At 44.2% G+C, this 27755-nt stretch overlaps 1 protein-coding gene across 1 annotated transcript; it reads left to right on the top strand.

The window, feature by feature from the left end:
- Window positions 1-644: 644 nt before the first annotated feature.
- Window positions 645-19444, top strand: LOC133420531 (zinc finger protein with KRAB and SCAN domains 2-like). The gene is made up of 10 exons (XM_061710225.1): window positions 645-657; window positions 2751-2865; window positions 2943-3055; window positions 4249-4475; window positions 6711-6907; window positions 6994-7118; window positions 8681-8910; window positions 13386-13463; window positions 15143-15273; window positions 18511-19444. Exons 1-10 carry the CDS (start codon window positions 645-647, stop codon window positions 19442-19444), a joined length of 2163 nt encoding a protein of 720 aa, XP_061566209.1.
- Window positions 19445-27755: the final 8311 nt, after the last annotated feature.

Below are 27755 nucleotides of genomic sequence, written 5' to 3'. Positions count from 1 at the left end.
AAATGTTTATTAAAATTGACATAAATTGTCAACCGGTCCCTGAGCTTTTTGTTTATACTTCTGCTGGTCCTTGGCACAAAAAAGGTTGGGAACCCCTGGTCTAGATCATCCCCGTCATCATCATCATCTTCTTCTTGTACGGTGGGGAAGCACACAGTGAAGGCTTTACGCATGTTAGCAGCGTTGTCACTAATAATGTATTCCAGTTTATCTTTAATGTTGTACTCATCGCATATTGCATCAAATTGGTCACAGATTCTTTCAGCTGTGTGTGAGCCTTTGAAGCGGTTACAGGCCAAGAGATTGGACTTTAGCTGTATTGTCTCCGCCTCTTTCTCTATCCAATGCACAGTGATACCAAGGAACCCCCTCATCTTTCGGTCAGACCAAATGTCCACAGTGACTGAAACATGGTGAGTATTGCTCAGTTGAGTTTTTAATTTTGAACGTCTCTCTTCAGCGAGGTTCTCTGTTTTTGATGTCAATGTTCTGCGACACACTGGGCTGTACTTACGATCAAGTACTGTCAGAAAGTGGCGAAAGCTCTTTTTTTCCACGATAGACAGGGGCAAGTTGCAATCAATAATCAAGTCAGATAATATTGCATTGGTGATAGCTTTCTGTTGTGGATGACTCATGCTGTAATGTCCAACAGAAGTATCCAGGAATTGTGAGATTGAAGGCTGTTGTGGTTCATTTGGGATGCTTTTGTTCATCTGGTATTCGTCAAATCTGCAAGATACCAGCATATTAAACAGATGTCAGAAAATTGCTTATAGCCACACATGAAATACTTGAAAACTACCCTTCATTACTCACATTATTAATATATCAATCTTAACCAGTACTCGAGTTGTAAAATAAAATCAGGGGGGATGGTGGATTTGATCATATGGGGACAGATAATTTGTGCTGATTACAAATAATATAATATATTACAAATAATAGCAGTGACCAAAACAGCTGCAGAAATACTGCAGGAATGACATAGCAGCAGTTAAATGCAGCCTTCTGTAAGCTTTAAATATCCACTGGGCTTACATCAAATACATCAAAACACAACAATAAAAAACACTTTTCTGAACTTATCAATATGACTCTGTCCTTCACAGGATAAGTAAAATGGATCACAGGACAACAGTAGTCCCACAGGGACCAGTTCTGGGGCTCCGAGACAACCGTAGTCCCACAGGGACCAGTTCTGGGGCTCCAGGACAACCGTAGTCCCACAGGGACCAGTTCTGGGTCTCCGAGACAACCGTAGTCCCACAGGGACCAGTTCTGGGTCTCCAGGACAACCGTAGTCCCACAGGGACCAGTTCTGGGGCTCCAGGACAACCGTAGTCCCACAGGGACCAGTTCTGGGGCTCCAGGACAACCGTAGTCCCGCAGGGACCAGTTCTGGGGCTCCAGGACAACAGTAGTCCCACAGGGACCAGTTCTGGGGCTCCAGGACAACAGTAGTCCCACAGGGACCAGTTCTGGGGCTCCAGGACAAAAGTAGTCCCACAGGGACCAGTTCTGGGGCTCCGAGACAACCGTAGTCCCACGTGGACCAGTTCTGGGGCTCCAGGACAACCGTAGTCCCACAGGGACCAGTTCTGGGGCTCCAGGACAACCATAGTCCCACAGGGACCAGTTCTGGGGCTCCGGGACAACCGTAGTCCCACAGGGACCAGTTCTGGGGCTCCAGGACAACCGTAGTCCCACAGGGACCAGTTCTGGGGCTGCAGGACAACCGTAGTCCCACAGGGACCAGTTCTGGGGCTGCAGGACAACCGTAGTCCCACAGGGACCAGTTCTGGGGCTGCAGGACAACCGTAGTCCCACAGGGACCAGTTCTGGGGCTGCAGGACAACCGTAGTCCCACAGGGACCAGTTCTGGGGCTCCAGGACAACCGTAGTCCCACAGGGACCAGTTCTGGGGCTCCAGGACAACCGTAGTCCCACAGGGACCAGTTCTGGGGCTCCAGGACAACCGTACTCCCACAGGGACCAGTTCTGGGGCTCCTCCTGTTCCAGACTCTCCACCATCTTGAGGTCTCTTGTCAAAGCTCTTGCAGATGATTCCCAGATCTACATTGAACTCTCATGATTAGGATCCTTTTTTTATTCTGTAATCTACATTTTAGTCTGGTTTTTATTCCTCTAAGATATTGCATTATATATTTAGTTATCGTCACATGACCAGCATTTTCGTTGCGTCTCGTTTTCCTCACGTGATAATGGTTCATTGATATTTAGTCATCATTTTCGTTGATGAAAGCAACTTTACACTTTACACCTGATCATAGTGAAACCTAGTATCTCGGATGAATAATGTGTATAAAAAAAAGAACTCAAACAGAGAAATAAACAATACTAAATACAAGCAACATCCAGGTGCTGCCTTCCTCTGCAGGGGGGCAGACCTTTTATTATCGGAATCAAACCCTTAAACATTTCAGTTGACCTTTTAAGTTGTATACCCTTTTAAAAAGATTCAATCATTTAGATTTCACCAATAATTATTTGTTACCAGCTAGTGAAAATGATTGATTTTAATAAAAACCTGCAGGGGTTCCAGCCTAGATCCATGAAGGACACCACATGTTCTGTAAACAGCATTCTTTAACTTGGTGGTTAAAGGTCACGTCTCCAGGTTAAAGGGGTCAAAGGTCACATCTACAGGTTAAAGGGGTTAAAGGTCACGTCTCCAGGTTAAAGGGGTCAAAGGTCACGTCTCCAGGTTAAAGCTGGTCTGTGTTCAGGGGTGGAGGACAGCCGCAGCCTGGCAGGACTCTGGGACCCCCAGGACCCCCCGGAGGGGGGCGGCCTAGACCACTGGGACCATCAGGACCACCAGTACCACCAAACACCCTCCAGGTACGAGTTTCAGCAGCCCTGGTGCATTCTGGGAGGTAGTTCCAGTCTCTGACAGTCTGCTGGTCTCGTGTCTGCAGGTCTCCACAGGTCCAGTCCACCGGGACTCCAGGTCTCCACCAAGACCAGGACCTCGTAGACCTCAGGATCCGGATCCTGGACGACCCTCAGATCCAGGTTCTCTCACGGAAAGGTGGGTCGGTACCAAACATGGAGGTTTGTTGTCTGAGCCGGAACCCGGATCTGGTCAGAGCGGCGCCGGAACTGGTCCGGGTTCCTGGTAGCGTCGTCCCGATCAGGATTTTTCAGCTCCCGATCAGGATTTTTTTAGCTCCCAATTAGGATTTTTCAGCTCCCGATCAGGATTCATTGGATCCCCATCAGGATTTTTTAGATCCCGATCACTTGAGTTTAAGTATCTCGATTTTTTCCGATCCGATCACTTTTTTTTGGACTCCCAATACAATTCCGGTACTTTTTCTCAATCAGATACATTTTGGCAATGAATTAAGTAAAAAGAAAAAAAAGAGGACTAAAACTCAAATTGTCCCAAGTTTCTTTTCTTGTCCATTCTCTCCAACATGTATTTTCACTGACTGCATCATTGGACTGCACATGAAACTGTAAACTAAAACAAAACAAAAATAAATACATTTCACTTCAAAAGAGGTTGTTTACCTACTAGGTTCAAAAGTTGAATGACATCCAGCCAAACTCACAATCAATAAGAAAATTAAAATACATTTTGGCTTAACATTAAGCTTTTCATGGCGACTGTTATTGTTTTCTGTCACTGTGTTGTAATGATGTTACGCACAGCGTAGGAACCAAGTGTGGTTGTTCGGAGAGGGACCGTTTAGACCGTAACACCAGTCATCCCTGTGTTGTGTTGTTGAGTCAATAAAGTCACCAAAGAGATGATTAACGAGTGACGGATAATCATTTACACTACAGTCACTTTTCTCCCACAGCTTTTGTATCTTTTTAAAACGTTCAGACATCGTCTCCGTTTATCTGAGCGTAGTCTAGTCTTTTTTGCACTTTAAATGGATATTGAAAGGCCTGTTTGAGTTATTTATTTCTTAGTTATTTCACAATAATTATTGTGAAATTATTATTTCACTAGTTATTTTACAGTCATATAATTCAGGCAACAGCTCAAAAAACATTTTAAATAACACTAAGCCAAATCAATATCGGATCGGATCAAATCGTGATAATCGATTCTGAATCTTAAGAATCGGAATCGAATCGATTCTTGACATTTGAATCGATACCCAGCCCTACTAGGTATGAACCGATACTTTTTTGGCCAATACCGATGTTTGGTTTGGTCCGTGTTTCCTGATCCTGGATCTCTGGTTCTGGTTCTGGTTCTGGTTCCAGTGTTCGAGCGGTGCCCCCTCCACGAGCTGGCCTGCCCCGCGGGCCTGCAGGAGTCCGGGTTCCTGACCCTGCTGCGATCCCGGTTCCCCCAGCTGGACCAGAACCGGGCCTTCGGGGCCTTCGTCATGGACCGGAACAAGAAGCTGCAGCCGCTGCAGGTCCGGAATCTGATCCCCGAGGAGATCCGGCGGAACGCCGGGACCTCTGCCCTCTACCTCCGCCTCAAGGTACCGGGGGGGGGGGGGGGACCGGGTCCTGCCAGGACCTTATGGGACCTTCTCAAAATTGTACTTCAACATTTTGACTTTTTTCCCAACATTTTGACTTTTTTACCAACATTTCGACTTTTTCCCCGACATTTCGGCTTTTTTCCCGACATTTCGACTTTTTTCTCGACATCTCGACTTTTTTCCCGACATTTCGACTTTTTTCTCAATTGTATTTCAACATTCTTCGACATTTCGACTTTTTTCTCGACATTTTGACATATCGACTTTTTTCCCGACATTTTCGACGTTTTTCTCAATTGTATTTCAACATTTCTACTTTTATTTCGACATTTCGACTTTTATCTCGACATCTCGACTTTTTTCCCGTCATTTCGACTTTCTTCACGACATTTCGACTTTTTTCTCGACCGACATTTCGACTTTTTTCCCGACATTTCGACTTTTTTTCAATTGTATTTCAACATTTTTCTCGCCATTTCGACTTCTTTCTCGCCATTTCGACTTTTTTCTCGACATTTAGACGTTTTTCTCAATTGCATTTCAACATTCTTGACATTTCGACTTTTTTTCAACCACTGGTTCCTGATGGGTCCTAAATATGGAAGCATATGAGGAACTATATTCAAATGCAAATGTAATTCCACAATAGCATTATAATGTTCCACATATGCATGAGTTATTTGGGACAAAAATGAAATTAAAATGCAATAATTCAATTTGAATTTTCATGTTCACATACTTGTATGGGCATTCTATGACAATATTAAAATGAAAATGGAAAAGCTGTTTCACATTTCATTTTGAAATATTTAACCTGATTTACAGAGGACAATATTTAAATGCAATAAGAAAAACAGCGCCCCCAGGCTAATGCATTTACATTTAAATGTCACCAAGCTCTTTTCTGGACAAAATTTAAATTAAAATGCAATTTTCTAACAACTTGCAAATTAAAATGAAAACGGCATTTCACATTTCATTTTCAAAGACTGAAACTGCTGCACAAAGTACAATATTCAAATGCAATAAGAGAAACAGCGCCCCCAGACGAATGAATTACTCCTATGTGTGATCAATAAAGTTCTTATTTTTGCCATCTGAGAAAATTAAATATATTATATTTGGTGCCTAACTGTTTCCCAAGTATATTAGTGCGTGTGTGAATGAATAAATGAGACGTAAAAGGTGAATTTCTTACCTATTTTCTTACTCACATAAAAACAATCCTAACCCTAATAATGTATCAGGCTCATGTGTGTGACAGCAGAATTTGGGGTACAACTTTTTTATTTACATACAAATGTTTATCATTACGAACTGCTGCATGTAAACGTACTGACTGAGAGCTACGCGCCGACTAGTGGGTGACGGCTGTATTGCTACTATAGCCTGGCGTGAGCCTGTGAGTCCGAGCTCAGGGCAAAGGAAAAGTAACGGACGCACGAATCGTCTTACACACGGATCGTTTTTACAGATTTGCCACGGCAGAAGTGCGTCAAAATCCACGTGTACAAATCTGAATACAGACACACAAATCTTTTTACGCACACACAGATTGAGATACGCACACACAAATAATATTGGAACAATAATACCCCCATAGAAAGCATGGAGGAAGTGACGTCCTCACCGAGGGCCCGCCTTGATGGGAGAACTGACAGTTTGCATTTTCAAATTGAATATTGTCCCTAAAAGTGCGTTGTAATATGTAAATGTAAATGCAATAGTCTGGGGGCGCTGTTTCTCTTATTGCATTTGAATATTGTACTTTGTGCAGCAGTTTCAGTCTTTGAAAATGAAATGTGAAATGCCGTTTTCATTTTAATTTGCAAGTTGTTAGAAAATTGCATTTTAATTTAAATTTTGTCCAGAAAAGAGCTTGGTGACATTTAAATGTAAATGCATTAGCCTGGGGGCGCTGTTTTTCTTATTGCATTTAAATATTGTCCTCTGTAAATCAGGTTAAATATTTCAAAATGAAATGTGAAACAGCTTTTCCATTTTCATTTTAATATTGTCATAGAATGCCCATACAAGTATGTGAACATGAAAATTCAAATTGAATTATTGCATTTTAATTTCATTTTTGTCCCAAATAACTCATGCATATGTGGAACATTATAATGCTATTGTGGAATTACATTTGCATTTGAATATAGTTCCTCATATGCTTCCATACCTAAAGGTCCTGTCGGGTCCTGGTGGGAACTTAAGATCTGTTGGCTCTAGCAGGTGGAGGACGTACCGTTGTCCGTGACGACCCAGATTAAAGAAGAAGATGCTGCCAGGCCTCTGTGCCCCCCCAGCGCCGGTCCTGGTCCCCCCAGCCCTGGTCCTGATCCCCCCAGCCCTGGTCCTCCCAGCCCTGGTCCTGATCCCCCCAGACCTAGTCCCCTCAGAACCGGTCCAGCCCTCATACCGGACTCAGAGTGAGTCAGAACCGAGACCCGACCGTCGCTGAATGTCCCGGTTCCCCCTCTGACCTCTGACTGGCCTATGTCTGACCTCTCCCCAGTCCCAGACCCGGGTCTCCCACGCAGAACCCGGTCCAACCCGGGCCAACGGACCCGCCGCCCCCCCCCACCGTGGACCTGCGGCTCCGGATCCTGGAGGACCGCGTGACCACAATCTCCCCGGCAGGTAAGGTCTACCTACCACCGTTACCGTGGATACGGGGCAGCGGAGCTGCAGCACAGCAGAGAGGGACGTGGGGAAGACGCCTCCTCGGAAAATGTTGTTTTAAAACAAACTCCTGGCTCCCTAGTCATAAAACAGGATTGACCCTGCAACTAGAGAAAACAGCCTAGTCATAAAACAGGAGTTGACCCTGCGACTAGAGGAAACAGCCTAGTCATGAAACAGGAGTTGACCCTGCAACTAGAGAAAACAGCCTAGTCATAAAACAGGAGTTGACCACGCAACTAGAGAAAACAGCCTAGTCATAAAACAGGAGTTGACCCCGCAACTAGAGAAAACAGCCTAGTCATAAAACAGGAGTTGACCATGGAACTAGAGAAAACAGCCTAGTCATAAAACAGGAGTTGACCCTGCAACTAGAGAAAACAGCCTAGTCATGAAACAGGAGTTGACCCCGAAACTAGAGAAAACAGCCTAGTCATAATACAGGAGTTGACCCTGCAAATAGAGATAACCGCCCAGTCATAAAACAGGACTTGACCCTGCAATAGAGAAAACAGCCCAGTCATAAAACAGGAGTGGCCCTTCAACTAGAGAAAACAGCCTAGTCATAAAACAGGAGTTGACCCTGCAACTAGAGAAAACAGCCTAGTCATAAAACAGGAGTTGACCCTTCAACTAGAGAAAACAGCCTAGTCATGAAACGGGAGTTGAGCCTGCAACTAGAGAAAACAGCCTAGTCATGAAACAGGAGTTGATCCTGCAACTAGAGAAAACAGCCTAGTCATGAAACAGGAGTTGACCCTGCAACTAGAGAAAACAGCCTAGTCATAAAACAGGAGTTGACCCTGCAACTAGAGAAAACAGCCTAGTCATAAAACAGGAGTTGACCACGCAACTAGAGAAAACAGCCTAGTCATAAAACAGGAGTTGACCCCGCAACTAGAGAAAACAGCCTAGTCATAAAACAGGAGTTGACCATGGAACTAGAGAAAACAGCCCAGTCATAAAACAGGAGTTGACCCTGCAACTAGAGAAAAAAGCCCAGTCATAAAACAGGAGTTAACCCTACAACTAGAGAAAAAAGCCCAGTCATAAAACAGGAGTTGACCCTCCAACTAGAGAAAACAGCCAAGTCATGAAACAGGAGTTGACCCTCCAACTAGAGAAAACAGCCAAGTCATGAAACAGGAGTTGACCCTGCAACTAGAGAAAACAGCCTAGTCATAAAACAGGAGCTCCAGGTTTTCCCCAGTGTTTATCCGGTTCTCCCCAGTGTTTATCCGTTTCTCCCCAGTGTTTCTCCGGTTCTCCCCAGTGTTTCTCCGGTTCTCCCCAGTGTTTCTCCGGTTCTCCCCAGTGTTTCTCCGGTTCTCCCCAGTGTTTCTCCGGTTCTCCCCAGTGTTTATCCGGTTCTCCCCAGTGTTTATCCGGTTCTCCCCAGTGTTTATCCGGTTCTCCCCAGTGTTTATCCGGTTCTCCCCAGTGTTTATCCAGTTCTCCCCAGTGTTTATCCAGTTCTCCGGTTCTCCCCAGTGTTTATCCGGTTCTCCGGTTCTCCCCAGTGTTCCGGAGGTTCCCGCTGCACCAGCTGGAGGTTCCCGGGGGCCTGCAGGAACCGGACTTCGTGGCCCTGCTGCGGTCCCGGTTCCCCCAGCTGGACAAGGGCCGGCCCTTCTCCTTCCTGGTGACACACGGCCGGCAGATGAGGCCCCTGAGGCTCCCGGGGGGGGCCCTAACCCCGGAGGAGATCCGCCGGAGCATCCGGAGCCAGGTGCTGTACCTGCAGCTGCAGGTAGGCCTGACCCTATTTGCTTTAAAATGCCTTTTTTTTTGTTATTAATTTTACTTGTCTACCTTATTTTTTTTAATATATGTCTCTTGTTCATGATACCTCCCAAAATGTTCTCCATCCATCCATCTTCTTCCGCTTATCCATTCCGGGTCGCGGGGGCAGCAGCCTCAACAGGGATGCCCAGACTTCCTTCACCCCAGACACTTCCTCCAGCTCTTCCGGGGGGAGTCCGAGGCGTTCCCAGGCCAGCCGAGATACATAGTCTCTCCAGCGTGTTCTGGGTCTTCCCCGGGGTCTCCTCCCGGAGGGACATGCCTGGAACACCTCCCTAGGGAGGAGGGACATGCCTGGAACACCTCCCTAGGGAGGAGGGACATGCCTGGAACACCTCCCTAGGGAGGAGGGACATGCCTGGAACACCTCCCTAGGGAGGAGGGACATGCCTGTAACTCCTCCCTAGGGAGGCGTCCAGGGGGATCCGGTACAGATGCCCAAGCCACCTCAGCTGACTCCTCTCAATGTGAAGGAGCAGCGGCTCGACTCCGAGCTCCTCCCGGGTGACCGAACTCCTCACCCTATCTATTCAATTCAATTCAATTCAATTTTATTTATATAGCGTCTAATACAACAGAGTTGTCTCTAGACGCTTTACAGAGACCCATACCCAGAACATGACCCCCGAGCAGTTATTACATAAACAATGGCAGGTAAAAACTCCCCTAGTGGGAGAAAAACCTTAAGCCAAACAGTGGCAAGGAAAAACTCCCCTTTAGGAGGGAAGAAACCTTGAGCAGGACCAGGCTCATCAGGGGGGACCCTCCTGCCGAGGGCCAGACTGGTGGGTCAGGGACGGCAACAGCACAGCAGGCAGGTGGAAGCAGCAACGGGATGACCGGGGGTGGGGACCGCAGGCCAGCACACAGCTCCCGAAGCTCCGGCCCAATCAGCAAGTCCCAGGTTGGGGTGCAGGGTCAGGAAAAGACTTGTGCCCCGTAATGCAAGCTACAAGCCACCCACGGCCACCTGCAGGACAAAAGAGAGAAAAGGGAGGAGAAGGGGGGGCCAGCAACGGGATGACCAGGGGTGGGGACCGCAGGCCAGCACGCAGCTCCCGAAGCTCCGGCCCAATCATCAAGTCCCAGGTTTGGGTGCAGGGTCGGGGAAAGGTTGAGAAGGGGCAGGGCCAGGGAGAGGAGTCTTGAGGGACGAACATTCTCCCCCGCCCAAAAGGGGCCGTTACCCTGCCCCCCTCACTCCCACACTGCAGGTTCCGGTGTCCGGCAAAGGATGCTGCAACATGGACAAAAGAGAGAAAAGGGAGGAGAAGGGGGGGCCAGCACAAGAAACCACAGGAGCGACTCTGACACACTAAAGTTTACACTACCTAGAGATTTACCAACACCAGCTAGAGGTTTACTAAACACTAACTATAGGCTTTACTAAACAGAAATGTTTTAAGTTTAGTTTTAAAGGTGGAGGTGGTGTCAGCCCCCTTAACCCAGATTGGAAGTTGGTTCCATAGTAGTGGCGCCTGATAGCAGAACGCCCGCCCTCCAAATCTACATTTAGATACTCTAGGAACTACGAGTAAACCTGCACTCTATCTCTAAGGGAGCGTCTAGCCACCCTGCGGAGGAAACTCATCTCGGCCGCTTGTATCCGCGATCTTGTCCTTTCGGTCACTACCCAAAGTTCATGACCATAGGTGGGGGTAGGTGCGTAGATTGACCGGTAAATCGAGAGCTTCGCCTTTCCACTAAGTTCCTTATTCACCACGACGGTCTGGTACATCGACCGCATAACTGCGGACGCTGCACCGATCCGTCTGTCAATCTCCCGCTCCATCGTTCCCTCACTCGTGAACAAGACCCCGAGATACTTAAACTCCTCCACCTGAGGCAGGACTTCTCCACCCCCCCGGAGAAGGCACGCCACCCTTTCCCGATGGAGAACCATGGCCTCGGTCTTGGAGGTGCTGATTCTCATCCCTGCCGCGTCGCACTCTGCCTCAAACCGTCCCAGCACATGCTGAAGGTCCCGGTCCGATGAAGCCAACAGGACGTCATCTGCAAAAAGCAGAGACGAAATCCTGTGGTTCCCAAACCGGATCCCCTCCGGCCCCTGGCTACGCGTAGAAATCCTGTCCATAAAAATTATGAACAGGACCGGTGACAAAAGGCAGCCCTGCCGGAGTCCAACATGCACCGGGAACAAGTCCGACTTACTGCCGGCAATGTGAACCAAACTCCTGCTCCGATCGTACAGAGACCGGACAGCCCTTAATAGAGGGCCCCGGACTCCATACTCACCGAGCACCCCCCACAGAACGGCACGAGGGACACGGTCAAATGCCTTCTCCAGATCCACAAAACACATGTAGACTGGTTGGGCAAATTCCCATGAACCCTCGAGCACCCTGCGGAGGGTGTAGAGCTGGTCCAGTGTTCCACGACCGGGACGAAAACCGCATTGTTCCTCCTGTATCCGAGGTTCAACTATCGGCCGTATTCTCCTCTCCAGTACCCTGGAGTAGACTTTCCCGGGGAGGCTGAGAAGTGTGATCCCCCTATAGTTGGAGCACATTCTCCGGTCCCCCTTTTTAAACAGAGGGACCACCACCCCGGTTTGCCACTCGAACGGTTCTGTCCCCTTCCTCCATGCAATGTCGCAGAGACGTGTCAACCAAGACAGCCCTACGACATCCAGAGACTTGAGGTACTAAGGGCGAATCTCATCCACCCCCGGTGCCACTGAGGAGCTTACGAACCACCTCAGTGACCTCAGCTTGGGTGATGGATGAGCACGCCCCAGAGTCCCCACTCTCTGCTTCCTCAGTCGAAGGCATGTCAGTCGGGTTGAGGAGATCCTCGAAGTATTCCTTCCACCGTCCGACGATGTCCCGAGTCAAGGTCAACAGCTCCCCACCCGCACCATAAACGGTGCCAGCAGAGTACTGCTTCCCCCTTCTGAGGCGCCGAACAGTCCTCCAGAATTTCCTCGAGGCCGACCGAAAGTCTTCCTCCATGGCCTCCCCGAACTCCTCCCAGACCCGAGTTTTTGGCTCCAGGACTGCCCGAGCCGCGGCTCGCTTGGCCTGCCGGTACCTATCTACTGCGTCAGGAGTCCCACAGGCCAACATAGCCCTGTAGGACTCCTTTTTCAGTCTGGCGGCATCCTGTACTTCCGGTGTCCACCACCGGGTTCTAGGATTGCCGCCACGACAGGCACCGGAGACCTTGCGTCCACAACTTCGAGCCGCCGCGTCGACAATGGAGGCAGAGAACATGGACCACTCGGACTCGATGTTCCCCGGCTCCCCCGGGATCTGAGAGAAGCTCTCTCGGAGGTGGGAGTTGAAGATGTCCCTGACAGAGGGCTCAGCCAGGGACCCCAAGAAGGCCGGGTACTCCGCACTGCTGTTCGGCCCGTAGGCACAAACAACAGTGAGAGACCTTTTCCCGACCCGAAGGCGCAGGGAAGCGACCCTCTCGTTCACCGTGGTGAACTCCAACACATGGCGACTGAGCTGGGGGGCTATAACCAAGCCCACACCAGCCCGCCGCCTCTCACCCTGGACAACTCCAGAGTAGTGGAGGGTCCAGCCTCTTTCAAGGAGCTTGGTTCCAGAGCCCGAGCTATGTGTGGAGGTGAGCCCGACTATCTCTAGGGCTATCTCTCAACCTCACGCACAAGCTCCGGCTCCTTCCCCCCCAGCGAGGTAACATTCCATGTCCCCACTGTGAGGGTTTTGTTCCAGGGATTGGGTCGGCGAGGCCCCGCCACGACTGCTACCCAGTCCACATTGCACCGGCTTCTCACGGTCCTTCCTGCGGGTGGTGGGCCTACGGGAGCCCGGCCGGGTCCCATGGGCAAAGACCCGGCCACCAGGCGCCCCCAACCCCAGGCCTGGCTCCAGGGAGGGGCCCCGGTGACGCCGATCCGGGCGACATTACGGTCCTTGATTTTCTGTTTACCATGATTAGCTTATGAACCGCTCTTAGTCTGGCCCGTCACCTAGGACCTGTTTGCCATGGGAGACCCTACCAGGGGCGTAATGCCCCCGACAACATAGCTCCTAGGATCACTCGGGCAACACAAACCCCTCCACCACAGTAAGGTGGCGCTTCAAGGAGGGCCAAAAAAAGGTTCTATTTTCTTATATTGTATTTCCTCTACTCGCAGCTTGTATAAATGTGTTTTCTTGTTTATTAATTGTGTTCAATAAAAAAAAGGTGTCGAGAAAAAAGTCGAAATGTTGAGAAAAAAGTGGAGATTAATGTTGAAATAAAATTTCAAGAATAAAGTCAAAATTTTGCCTTTTTTCTCAACATTTCGACTTTTCTCGACATTTCGACTTTTTTCTCGAAATTGTACTTCAACATTAATCGCAACGTTTCGACTTTTTTCTCGACATTTCAACTTTTTTCTCAACATTTCAACTTTTTTCTCGACATTTCGACTCTCTTGTGCTGCAGAGAAAGCCCAAGGTGGAGGACCCCCCCCAGCCTGAAGACCCCCCCCAGCTGGACGCCGTGTTCTACATCCGGCTCAAGGTGGGACCTTTTCCTAAAATAAGGCTTTTAAATGTCTTAATTCCAAGGGTCTTAATTTTTTAGATCTTAATTTTAGAGGGAATTTATCCAGTTGTCATTAAAAAGTTTTCGTTTTGAGGAGAAATAAACCCGTTTACAGTTATTAGACGCCTCAGTCAGGGTTGCCAGGTTGGGCGGGTTTCAGCCTAATGGGGCGGGTTGATTAAAATCTGGCTGCTTTTCCTGGTTTTTACTAAATATTTAGCAAAAATTATTAACAAAAAAGTTTCCGTTACAGCAGACAAATGTAGAAACTTACACAATAAACTCACTGATATTTGATTTTCTTTAATATACTCAGTTTAATTGTAGTCTTTGTTTGGAGCCTGAACTTTTTGTGGTATTTAGTGGTTTAAGTTGTGAAGCTTAATTTGCTTATGACTTGAAATCTATTACGGATTTAATAATTGATGGTTTTAACGTAGAGAATGTTTGATTCGGGCTGGTTCTTCATTATTTCAGTGGGTTTTACATCAGGTTTGGGCTGAAACCTGTCAGATCTGGCAACCTTGACCTCAGCACTGGATTTCTTAGTGACTTGTCTTTTTGGTCTTAAATTCAGTTTGAAAATGGTATTAAAAAGTCTTAAATTTACCATGGTCTTAAAAAGTCTTTAAATTAAATTTTTGCTAAAATAAGGCCTTTAAATGTCTTAATGCGTCTTAAATCTCAATCCAAGGTTCTTAATTTTTTTAATCTTTATTTTAGAGGGAATTTATCCAGTAATCATTAAAAAGTTTTCTTTTTGAGGATAAATAAACCTGTTTCCAGTTGTTAGATGCCTCCGTCAGGGTTGCCAGGTTGGGCAGGTTTCAGCCTAATTGGATTGAAACATAAAGGACTGGATGGGTTGATAAAATCTGGGCCGCTTTTCCTGGTTTTTACTAAATATTTAGGAGAAATTATTAACAAAAAAGTTTCCATTACGGCAGAGAAAAGTAGAAACGTACACAATAAACTCTGATATTTTCTTTGCTTTAATCTGCTCAATTTAATTATAGTCTTTGTTTGGAGCCTGAACTTTTTTTTAGATATTTAGTGGTGATGTGAAGCTTATCTGCTTATGACTTGGAATCTATTACACATTGAATAATTTACAAATTTAACATAGATGTGTATGATCTGGGCTGGGTTTTACGCCACGTTTGGGCTGGAACTTGTCAGATCTGGCAACCTCAACCTCAGCGCTGGATTTCTTAGTGTCTTTTTGGTCTTAAATTTAGTTTGTAAATGGTGTTAAAAAGTCTTGAATTCACCTCGGTCCAACCTGTAGACGCCCTGACCTGGGGGGGAGAGGTTCCTGTTGGTATTAACACAAAGGGAAGAGGCTACAACATCAGCCATGATATTAGAGAAGCAACTCCTGCAGCATCTGTCCTGAACCGGGTCATAAACCCGCCTCCCAGACTGGACTTGCCAGCATTTATTTATTTATTTATTTATTTATTTATTTATTTATTTATTTATTTATTTATTTATTTATTTATTTATTTATTTATTTATTTATTTATTTATTTATTTATTTATTTATTTATTTATTTATTTATTTATTTATTTATTTATTTATTTATTTATTTATTTAGCTGCTAAAAAATTGCTCCTAAAATAACCATCATTCTAACGTTGGTTTCCACCTGCAGGAAGAGGGCGGAGTCCAGACCAAAGAGGGCGGAGTCCAGACCAAAGAGGGCGGAGCCCAGACCAAAGAGGGCGGAGTCCAGACCGACACCATGAAGCACCACTCCAGCGACGAGAGCCGGGTCTCTACGCCGTAAGTAGACGAGGGGGGGAGGGGGATGTTTATCTCCCAGCGTTGGTTTTACCCACGTTAGCGTGTTTGTTTCTTTGACTTACGTTAACATGTTTGTTTCTTTGACCCATGTTAACGCGTTTGTTTCAAATCAAATCAAATCAAACTTTATTTATATAGCACTTTTCCTACAAATAATGAAACACAAAGTGCTTAACAGAAAAAAAAACAAAAAACAAATAAACATAAAACTTATTAATGCCCCCCCCCCCTCCCCGCAGACAAAAGCACACTACAATTCACCTAAATTCCTAAATTCCACACACAGACACACACGCAGACACATGGTGCAGACATGGCTAGGCACAGAGGATCCAGGTGAGGAAACGGTAACGGGGAGCCGTCCACGCCAGGAGGTCTCATAGCCCGCAGCTACAAGGGGGGGGGCCCACAGAGACCATCCCGGCCCGGACGAATAACGAATAACGTTAGCTTCTTTGTTCATGTTTCTTTGACCTACGTTAACGCTTTTGTTTCTTTGACCCACGTTAACATGTTTGTTTCTTTGACCCACGTTAACATGTTTGTTTCTTTGACTAACGTTGACGTGTTTGTTTCTTTGACTAACGTTGGCGTGTTTGTTTCTTTGACTAACGTTAACGTGTTTGTTTATTTGACTAACGTTAACGTGTTTGTTTCTTTGACTAACGTTAACGTGTTTGTTTCTTTGACTAACGTTAACGTGTTTGTTTCTTTGACTAACGTCAGCGTGTTTGTTTCTTTGACTAACGTTAACGTGTTTGTTTATTTGACTAACGTTAACGTGTTTGTTTCTTTGACTAACGTTAACGTGTTTGTTTCTTTGACTAACGTTAACGTGTTTGTTTCTTTGACTAACGTCAGCGTGTTTGTTTCTTTGACTAATGTTAACATGTTTGTTTCTTTGACCCACGTTAATGTGTTTGTTTCTTTGACTAACGTTAACGTGTTTGTTTCTTTGACTAACGTTAACGTGTTTGTTTATTTGACTAACGTTAACGTGTTTGTTTATTTGACTAACGTTAACGTGTTTGTTTCTTTGACTAACGTTAACGTGTTTGTTTCTTTGACTAACGTCAGCGTGTTTGTTTCTTTGACTAACGTTAGCGTGTTTGTTTCTTTGACTAATGTTAACATGTTTGTTTCTTTGACTAATGTTAACGTGTTTGTTTCTTTGACTAACGTTAACGTGTTTGTTTCTTTGACTAACGTTAATGTGTTTGTTTCTTTGACTAACGTTAACGTGTTTGTTTCTTTGACTAACGTTAACGTGTTTGTTTCTTTGACTAACGTTAACGTGTTTGTTTCTTTGACTAACGTTAGCGTGTTTGTTTCTTTGACTAACGTTAACGTGTTTGTTTCTTTGACTAACGTTAACGTGTTTGTTTCTTTGACTAACGTTAACGTGTTTGTTTCTTTGACTAACGTTAACGTGTTTGTTTCTTTGACTAACGTTAACGTGTTTGTTTCTTTGACTAACGTCAGCGTGTTTGTTTCTTTGACTAATGTTAACATGTTTGTTTCTTTGACTAATGTTAACATGTTTGTTTCTTTGACTAATGTTAACATGTTTGTTTCTTTGACCCACGTTAATGTGTTTGTTTCTTTGACTAACGTTAGCGTGTTTGTTTCTTTGACTAATGTTAACGTGTTTGTTTCTTTGACTAACGTTAACGTGTTTGTTTCTTTGACTAACGTTAACGTGTTTGTTTCTTTGACTAACGTTAACGTGTTTGTTTCTTTGACTAGCGTTAGCGTGTTTGTTTCTTTGACCCACGTTAACGTGTTTGTTTCTTTGACCCACGTTAACGTGTTTGTTTCTTTGACTAACGTTAACGTGTTTGTTTCTTTGACCCACGTTAACGTGTTTGTTTCTTTGACTAACGTTAACGTGTTTGTTTCTTTGACTAACGTTAACGTGTTTGTTTCTTTGACTAACGTTAACGTGTTTGTTTCTTTGACTAACGTCAGCGTGTTTGTTTCTTTGACTAACGTTAACGTGTTTGTTTCTTTGACCCACGTTAACGTGTTTGTTTCTTTGATCCATGTTAAGGTGTTTGTTTCTTTGACTAACGTTAGCGTGTTTGTTTATGTTTCTTTGACCTACGTTAACGTGTTTGTTTCTTTGATCCACGTTAAGGTGTTTGTTTCTTTGACTAACGTTAGCGTGTTTGTTTATGTTTCTTTGACTAACGTTAGCGTGTTTGTTTATGTCTCTTTGACCCACGTTAACGTGTTTGTTTCTTTGACCAATGTTAACGTGTTTGTTTATTAGGGCTGAACAATTAATTGCATTTGCGATAATATGGCGATGTGATAAAACGAGATTTTCTAACCGCAAAGGCTGCGATTTGTCCAGTCACGTGATCTGGTCACGTTGCCGGCAAGGAAAAAAAGTCAACAGTGCCGCGTGTCCGCGTGTAACCTAAATCTACCATGGCCTCAGTGTTAGGGCTCGGCCAGGCAGGGCTTTATAAATATATGGGCTTTATAAATGTATTAAATATATGAGCGCGGAGTCTGCATGGCGAGGAGCTGGGTGCGCCGGCGGGCAGTGGAGTCGCGCTGTGAAGCCTGATTTATGGTTCCGCGTTAAATCGACGCAAGCCTACGGCGTAGGTTACGGTGTAGGTTACGGCGTAGGCTTGCGTCGATTCGCGCCATACGGTGCGCGTACCGCGTACCCTACGGCGTAGTCTCTGCGTTGGTGTAACGCGGAACCATAAATCAGCCTTAAACCACCTGCAGTCCGTCAGCTCTTCAAAGGAGAGGTTAAAGAGCGGGGCTGTGAGTTGTTCATTGCGGGTTCATTTTGTTAACTCTGAGCTTTGTTGGTTTGTTTGTTAGTTTGCTGGTGTTTTTTTCTCTGTGATTTTTGAGTTATTTGTGAAGAAGTTCTGAGTTTCCTGTGAGGAAGGTTTTTTTGTTCCCTGTGGGAGTTTTTCTGTGTCTATTAAACTACGCCTTGTTTTGACTAAAGTTTAACCAGGTTTGGTGTCGTGCGATTGGGTTCAGAGAGAACGACCCATAACACTTGTGTACAGACGTGTGTAGACGTGTTAAAGCCACAGATTTATTTCTTGTGTACTTGAAAAATACATGAGAACAGAACCTTGAAAAAATAATCGCATATTAAATCGCAATATTGAGGAAAAAAATCGCAATTAGATTATTTTCAAAAATTGTTCAACCCTATTGTTTGTTTAACGTCTCTAACAGGTTCGCTTGTCTCTTCTCTGGTTGCCACGGCAGCAGAACCCCACAGACCCGGGACCAGGACCCAGACCAGGACGGGGTCCAGGACCAGGACGGGGTCCAGGACCAGGACGGGGTCCAGGACCAGGACGGGGTCCAGGACCAGGACCAGGACATAGACGGGGTCCAGGACCAGGGCAGCGACTTGGACTGGGTGGACCCGGAGTCCCGGCGCAGCGAAGAAGTCCCGAAGAAGCCGGAGAAAAGGAAGAGGAAGAGGAGGAGGGAGGTGGCGGTGCAGCGCCCGGCCGCCGGCCCCCCCCAGGACCAGAACCAGGACCAGAACCAGGACCAGAACCGGGACCTGCTGGCCTGCAGGGTCTGCCGGTGCCTGCGCGGCTCCATGAACATGCTAATCAAACACGCCTGGAGCCACCTAGACGAGGGGGCGGGGCCCCGGGGAGAGGGGGCGGGGCTCCTCTGTGGCGTCTGTGGCCTGCGGGCACCGTCGGCGGAGCAGCTGCGCCTGCACCTGCAGTCGCACCTGCAGGCGCGCCGGCAGGCGCTCACCTGCGGCGTCTGCGGCAAGGCCTTCCTGACGGCGGCGGGCTTCCGCGGCCACATGGCGCGGCACTCGGGCCAGCGGCCGCACGAGTGCAACGTCTGCGGCAAGTCGTTCCCCGAAAAGTCGGTGCTGAAGAACCACCAGCGGGTCCACGCCCGGGACCGGGCCCACCGCTGCCGGGTCTGCCGGCGGGCCTTTGGGTCCCGGACGCAGCTGCGGCTGCACCTGCTAGGCCACCCGGAGGGGCCCGGGGGGGAACAGGGGGGGCCCAAGGGCCCCGGCAGGCCCCCCTCCACCTGCCACAAGCCCCTGAGCTGCAGCTTCTGCAGCAAGATGTTCCTGTTCAAGTCCTGCCTGGCGGCGCACATGCTGGTGCACGCTGGTGCTAGCTGAGCAGGGACGCTAGCTGAGCGGACTGAAAGATGAAAAGTATGGAGGATTTTTTTGTGGCAAAATTAAATAAATAAATACGTCGTTAATTAATTACAATGGGAATGAAATATATCATTAATTAATTAAATGTGTCATTAATTAATTAAAATGGAAATAAATATATCATTCATTAATTAAATGTCATTAATTCAATACTGAAATAATTAAACATGTTTTTAATAAAATCGTATTTTAAATAATTGATGACACATTTAATTAATTAATGACATTTAATGAATTAATTACATATTTAATTCCAATTTTGATTAATTAATTACATATTTCATTCACATTTTGATTAATTAATGACACATTGAATTAATTAATTATGTATTTATTTAATTTTGGCACAAAAAATCCTCCATAGACTCTGGACTTTAAACACTGGTTAAAAATGAAACGGGAAGAAAGCTTCCGACGCCGCAGCGGCGGAGCGGTAGAGCCGCGGACTGGACGATAAAAAGAGCTTTAGCTCCTTTAACGTCATTATTTTTAAGAACCGGTACCGGGAATCCCAACTCTGGACTTAATGGTTATAAATGAAACACTAGCTGAGCTGCGACACTAGCTAAGGACCGGTACCAGGACCGGGAATCCCAACTTTTTGGCTTAACGGTTAACGGGAAGAAAGGACTGAACAATGAAAGGTATGGAGGATTTTTTGTGCCGAAATTAAATAAATAAATACATAATTAATTAATTAAAATAGGAATGAAATATATCATTAATTAAATGTGTAATTAATTAATTAATTAATTAAAATGAGAATGAAATATGTCATTAATTAATTAAATGTGTCATTAATTAATTAAATACTGAAATAATTAAATATGTTTTTACTTAAAATGTATTCTATTGACATATTTCATTCTCATTTTAATTGATTAATGATACATTTAATTAATTAATTAATTATGTATTTATTTATTTAATTTTGGCACAAAAATATCCTCCATAGAAAAGAGCTTTAGCTTCATTATTTTTAAGCGCCGGTACCGGAAATCCTGACTCTGGACATGAAACGGGAAGAAAGCTGGCAGGTTCTTCTGTCGCAGCGACGGATTTCAATGTTTTGTTCAATTTTCAGATTTTTTTGTTTTTGGACATTTGAAATCGTCTATGTGCAGAAATAATGTTACTTTATTTTTTATGAACTGTTTTGTTGAATATTTTATTGTATTGTGATTTCAGCTGAAAGTCTGTTTTTTAGATGTTATTAAGGAATTCTGAGAAAAAACAATTTGTTTTTTATGAAGTTAAAAAAATCTGGGGCCAAAAACTCAAACTGTGACTTTAGAAATTACCCCAAAATAAAACTTCATAAGTTTAAAAAACTAAACAGTTTCATGTTGAATTAAAGTGTGTGTGTGTGTGTGTGTGTGTGTGTGTGTGTGTGTGTGTGTGTGTGTGTGTGTGTGTGTGTGTGTGTGTGTGTGTGTGTGTGTGTGTGTGTGTGTGTGTGTGTGTGTGTGTGTGTGTGTGTGTGTGTGTGTGTGCGCGCGTGCGCGCACATACTGTTGTGCAACACAGGTAGCTTAGCTGATCAGTTATCAGGGGGTTGTTGTGATCGAATTCAATCACCCCGGGTTCTTTAATTGAGCTGGAAAAGGTAAATAAAAAGACACAAGACTGGGATAGAATTAAAGTAGGCCTCATGAGTGAGATCGGCAGAGCAGGCTCCTGCAGCCTGCTTGGTCAATCGTCCCCCAGATCTGCCGGTCTCTGTCTTGAGAACACTTTTTATTACACTTGAGAAAGGGGGGTAAATAGCCCAACTTGTTTTATTGCTCAGGGGCCTCTCTCCTTATCAGTGTCTGGTACAGGATGGTACTCTCAGTGAAAGAGTCAGAAGAATGCACCTTATTTTACATACAGAAAGATTTAGTTAAGAGCACATGGAGTTTACATATTCAGTTTGATTTTAAACTATTCTTTATATAATCAATCATAACAATCCCCCTTTTGATCTCTAATCAGAGATCACCCTATGTATCTTCTTTCTTCTTTATTGTTCCTCTTCAGGGTCAGAGGTAGACTACTCTCATCACCCGGTGGACCGGCTCAGGGGATTATTCTGCCCCATTTCTTGAAAGCTCAGGTCTTTTATAAACGCTGATGATCCAGCCGGATCTGGGGTCCTAATCTTCATGGGGGGGTCCGGTGTTGCCCACTGCGATCGTTGACACCACGTGTCACCTTTCCTGTGGAGTCGGATGACGTGGGAGGTCCGTTCTGGGTCCTGTCCACCTTGGCTCCGACCACTGTCTCTTGATGACTCACAGGGGAACCCATTCTGTCTGTGAGGTCCTTGTCTGTCCGTCCGTCTCTGACCTGTTGGAGTAAGCAGATACCAAACTTTGCAGTTCGGAGAAGTGAGCTTTCTGACCAAATTGTTATTCGTCAGTCTCCTTCAAGTAGGGCGCATTCTGCGGCCCTAGAAAAAGTCGTCCAGTCTGTACTTCGTACGGGTCAGTCCGTGGCCCGCGTTCACCCATGTCATTTTGGTCTGTGCACAGATTTTTGCCAATTCAGTCTTCATAATCGCATGTCCCATCCAGCGTTTCCCAAACGCCTTCCTGATGTCACCCACTACACAATACTCAACTCCAGATTATTCAATACATTATCCTACAATTTCCTACAGATAGGTGTGGAGCAATAATTGCTTATTCATGAACATTACTGATTTCTTTCCCTCTGGGCACTTCATGTACACCCACTTAAAGAATCCAGACATGCAAATTACTCTGTTAAATCCTTTACGCGTTGAGGGGGTACTCAGGATTGTACACACGATTAACATTTCCTTTATGGAAAAGTGACATTTCTACGTAACAAAAAGTAAAAACCATTCACTCTCATGAAACTATGGCATATTTATTATCCTGGAATGCTCAATGAAACAACCTTTCTTGTATCACATAACAACATCCATGAAATTCAAAATCTCCTTGACAATGAGCTTTCTAAGGTGGATATTTGGATCAAAAATTAACAAAACCTCTCTTAATATTAGTAAACAAATTATATATCATTCAGTTTCAATAAAGAACAAAAGAATATGGAAAATCTGGCCTTTCAGATCAAAATAAAAGATAAAGAAATCAAGAAAGTAAACTCTACAAAGTTCCTTGGAGTCCTCATTGATGACTGTCTAAACTGTAATCGTCATATAGATCACTTTTGCAAAACTAAATATCTAAGAATCTAAAAATGTCAGTCTGCTTTTCAAAGCGAGACACCTGCTTCCACGCTCTGCTCTTCTTATTCTTTATCAACCTTTGTTTGGACAACATCTAAATTCCTGTACTATTATTTACTGTAATACCTATCCCAGCTATCTAAAAAATGTTGACCTTTTACAAAAAAGAAAAATTACTCGTGCCATCTCCTGGACTGAATTTAATTCATCTACTCGCCATCCGTTTGCCATTCTGGTATTCTTTACCTTAAAGAATAAAACTACTCCCATAATGCTTGTACAATATATATCAGGTGGTATCAGGTTTAACTCTACTCATTCCAATCTCCGTTTCCCATCTCAAGGCCACTTATTATTTATATTTCTTATTAAGAGCTGTCTTTACCATGTCTACCTCTATACTGTTACACCTTTCACTTTTTTTTTTAATCGTATATATTTTAATATGTGCCACACTTTTATCTACCGTACATTTATTATTTACTGTTGCTACTTTTAAATCTGAGTGGAAAGCGAAATAGCCGGAGTCTAATTCCTTGGGCAATATTCAAACTTGACTAATAAATCTGATTCTGATTCTAATTCCTATTTTCCTTCGTTCCAGTATCTAAAACAGTATCCGTCTACAAACAAATTAATCGCTTTGTCAAATGGTGTTTTCACTAAGTCTTCCCTGACTTTATCGTCACGAACGATTCTTTGCATGCACTTGTGTGGTTTTCCCCCTGTGCTATCCGTCGTGTGTGTACAAAATATTTGATGCTTCATTTTCTTAATTTCTTTTTGATTAATTTCTTTTAACTGCTACATGCTGTATACATGTAGGGTCGGTCACATAATTACCAACCTTACTCCCCCTTTTGAAACAGGATCACTCGTTGATGATCCTGTTACAGAAAAAATCTAAATCCTAACGCCTAGTTGTTTCACCATGTCGTACAACTATTGGGTGGTGATAATAATTTTGCTTTGGAGGCTTTAAATCTTTAGCCTGATGGCCTAGACGCAAAGCCAATGATACATGAGGGCAAAGCCTCATCCGTCAGTTCATACCACCTTAGTCATCTATAATGTGAGTGCAAGGCATCATGTTACCATTAGGTGTATCGTAAAATAATGTGATATGTAAAGGATTGGGGGAACAAGCGTAAGGACATCAGGTGTCGACTCAGGGGCGCCACTGTTGATAGACCGTATATCGGGCCAGGAGTAACCGATGTTTGTGGTTCAAACAAAGTCCAACATACTGTATTTCTGCAGCCATACCTGGCTGAGGAGATAACATGCAATGTCCACTCAGATGGTTGTTTGACTCCGTGTCCCCCGTCCAGAAAGGTCAGCGTCAAACCATCGGGACCACACTGAATCATCACCCCCAACATGATCAGTTGGTCTGTCCCCATCAGATCACAGGGAGCTTGCGGAATGTCTCAGGGTTTGCGTCTCACCCTCATCCTGAGGGGGCGTGTGAATGGTTGAGCCGGTTTTTCTTCCTCCGAAGCAGCCAGTCCCCTGTTGTCTCTTTGTGGGGCGTGTCTTTTCCTGGGTCTCTATGGCAACCCCCTCGCCAAATCCCCCGGGCCCCTCCTTGTCCACCCATCCCTCTATGGTATGTGGTAGTGGAGGTTGGGTGCTCAAGGTGGTTCATAAAATTTGTGTGTGTTTAATGCTGATTTACTAACAGTATCTCTTGGGCTGACCCCAGCCCACTGACCCCGCGCCTGGCGCTGAAAGTTTCCCCTCTTTTTTTTTTCTGTTTCTGTTTCACCCAACATGTTTACGACATGGTCTGGTCTGTCCGTACCCCTACATTCCTTCGTTATCTTTTCCGACCCCCTCCCTGTGTTCCAGGTAGCGTTTCAGTTTTCACTCCTTCTAAATTCCCAATCTCCTCTTTTCTTGTTCAAATTAATCCGAATTTATTTAAAAAATCCTTGGTTCGCTAATGGAGAACTAACCAATGTTTGTAAAAAGAAAATAATCTTTTATATATTTTTCCTCTCTCAGCAACAGTTACAGTAAACAGAAAGTGACAAACCCTGTTCAAAAGTGTAAAAGTAAATTATCCACTGACTGTCCTAATATTAATAACCATAGAAAAGTCCTAAATAACATTGTAAAACCTCTAACGCATATCTGTAATTTATCATTTCAATCTGGTCCTTTTCCTAAATAAAATAAAAATTGCAAAAGCACTTCTACTTCCCAAAAATGACAGTAACCTCAACTATACAAATTACAGACAGAAATTACAATGTCCCTACTATCACAGATTCCAAAATCTGTATTCATCAACACTTTATATCAACTAAGACCTTAATATTATTATGCCCTCACTTGAAAGTTAAGGAATGTGAGCCGCCCCTAACCAATTCACCATATTTCACTGAGGGGAGGTGCTCCAGTACACAGACAAACATTCTTAACCTAAACAAACAAACTCCCAAAAAGTCCTCTCTCGAAGCTCATATATGCTTTATCAAATAAAAAAGTCTTCTTTATTAGACACAGAATGCATCATTTAAAGAAGCTCATTGTTAATGTTATCTTAAAAAATGTCAACAGAGAAGCTGAAGCTCATGTATTTTTAACAGATAAAAAGTCTCCTTTATAGACACAGAATGTATCATTTAAAGAAGCTCATTGTTCATATTATTTTAACCATGTCAACAGAGAGAGGCTCATATGAATTTAAACCTTTACTTCTTAACATATTATCTTATAATATCCAAATATATTCTAAAATGTGTCACCTATTCAACCCCTAAATAAGATTATTATCAGCATAATCTCTAGCTTTTTTAAAGCATTACTTGGTTATCTGTGCTGCCGAAAGACCCAAACAGCCCCTCCTCCTTCCATCGGAGCAACAGTCTGCATCTCTGCTTCTCTGCATCTCCAAGCACCATAAAATCTGCTAACGATCAAAGCAGGTCATGATCTGACAGAGGACTTTTACGACCATGGCATTTGAACATGCAACTTCCACGAATCTCTCTTTTACCTTTTCTGTCTTTCTTTCTCTTAAAATGACAGAATATATCTACAAAGTTCCATGAACATACAATACACAAAGGCACACACACACATTATCTCTCACACACACACACTTACACCCTATCTCTGTCTCTCACTCTCTCTCTCTCCCTCTGTCTCTCACACACACATCTACACATACACACCCCAGCACACACACATAATCACAGCCCCTCCTCTCTCATAGCCAGGCCAGCAGTTTCTGGTGAATTTTTTACATATAATTCACACTTACCATCTATATTTCTATTTTTCAGGCTCATGTCAACTTAGGTCTTATAATATCTTCACAAAGCCAAATTCCCTCAACATTTAAAGTTTCTCGGGCATTTAAAAACCTCTCTACAGTTTCCAAAATCCTATTCCATCCTCAATGCATACCATCAACTTTTTTTTCTGAAGTTTCTTTGGCAGCTCTTAGAATTCGGGGGGTCTCAAATCCCTGGACTCTAACCAAGCAAATCCGTAGTGCCCGTCGGTACTACGGTGGGGCAGCCATGCCCGAGACTTTCAAAAATGCCAAATGGCCTCAAACCATGACAATTTTGGGGCCTCTAACCCTTAATAAATACCGTATTCCTCTTAATTTCTATATATTTCCTCTTTATTTCTATTCCAGCTTTGTCCTTTCTTCATTAAATTTAGCAGTTGTCATTCCTTAAATTTAGCAGTTATTAAATTCAGCCGTTATCATTCCTTAAATTTAGCAGTTCTTAAATTCAGCAGCTGGGTGTTTACTTAAGACTTTGGACACGGTCTTGATTTGAGTATATCCAATGCAGATAAACGGTCTGCTTACCCTGAATTTGCGCGCGGCTGTGTCCTCGCCTTTTTCCGCAACCAGCTGTTTTTTTTTTTTTCATAATTACCTCTTTCCTGTTTCTCAATCCCGGACGACGCCCCCAAATTGTTGTGATCGAATTCAATCACCCCAGGTTCTTTAATTGAGCTGGAAAAGGTAAATAAAAAGACACAAGACTGGGATAGAATTAAAGTAGGCCTCATGAGTGAGATCGGCAGAGCAGGCTCCTGCAGCCTGCTTGGTCAATCGTCCCGCCAGATCTGCCGGTCTCTGTCTTGAGAACACTTTTTATTACACTTGAGAAAGGGGGGTAAATAGCCCAACTTGTTTTATTGCTCAGGGGCCTCTCTCCTTATCAGTGTCTGGTACAGGATGGTACTCTCAGTGAAAGAGTCAGAAGAATGCACCTTATTTTACATACAGAAAGATTTAGTTAAGAGCACATGGAGTTTACATATTCAGTTTGATTTTAAACTATTCTTTATATAATCAATCATAACAGGGTTACTAATAATTTTATTTACAATTATTGATAATTAATAAAGTCCACTATTTATCAAATTGAATTATCAAAATGATAATAATCCTCGTGGGGCACCACCTGTTTCCAGGAAAATATCACTTTCACAGCAGGAATTAGTCTCAGAAATTAGGGATAATCCACCAGAATAACAAGAAGGTTCTATTATTCCTGGTGAATAATGTTGAAGGCTCTTAAAGAGTTCGGCACTGGCTCTGTCAAACAGTCATTGTGACAAGAATATTTGTAAAGCAACACAAACAACTTCTTAAAATCAATCAGAATTTATTTACATACGGGTACCAAAGCAGATGTAAAGCAATACCCACAATAAATCCTGATGGCACACTACGATAAACATAAAACCATTAACTAACAAGAAAAACAACAACAAGAAAAATAGAAATGAAAGTTAAATACATGGAATGTAAAATAAATCAAAACAATAATAAACACAATCCAACGGTCATGTACGGTTCAAACATTTTTTTTTTTTTTTCCCAAACATTTTCAAACTTTTAAAGATGGCGGGGCTCTTTGGTATCTTAAAGGAGCATGAGGCTCCTTTTAAGAAATGAGACTCTAGCGCCACCCTTCACCACGACGGCCGTTGGGGGTACTGCACCCAACAGTGAAGCCGGCACGGGAGAACGGGGAGAACGTGCATGCAGCGTCATTTGATGTCACATCCGCAGGACAGCGCGGGAAATTT

Source organism: Cololabis saira, chromosome 20 (genome assembly GCF_033807715.1).
Source record: "Cololabis saira isolate AMF1-May2022 chromosome 20, fColSai1.1, whole genome shotgun sequence".
Taxonomy (NCBI): domain Eukaryota; kingdom Metazoa; phylum Chordata; class Actinopteri; order Beloniformes; family Belonidae; genus Cololabis; species Cololabis saira.
This window is presented reverse-complemented; position numbering and strand designations above follow the sequence as displayed.

Coding starts and splice junctions, on each gene's coding strand:
- LOC133420531 (XM_061710225.1), top strand. Junction 4,476..6,710: donor CCCTCTACCTCCGCCTCAAG/GTACCGGGGGGG, acceptor TGGCTCTAGCAG/GTGGAGGACGTACCGTTGTC. Junction 8,911..13,385: donor TGCTGTACCTGCAGCTGCAG/GTAGGCCTGACC, acceptor CTTGTGCTGCAG/AGAAAGCCCAAGGTGGAGGA.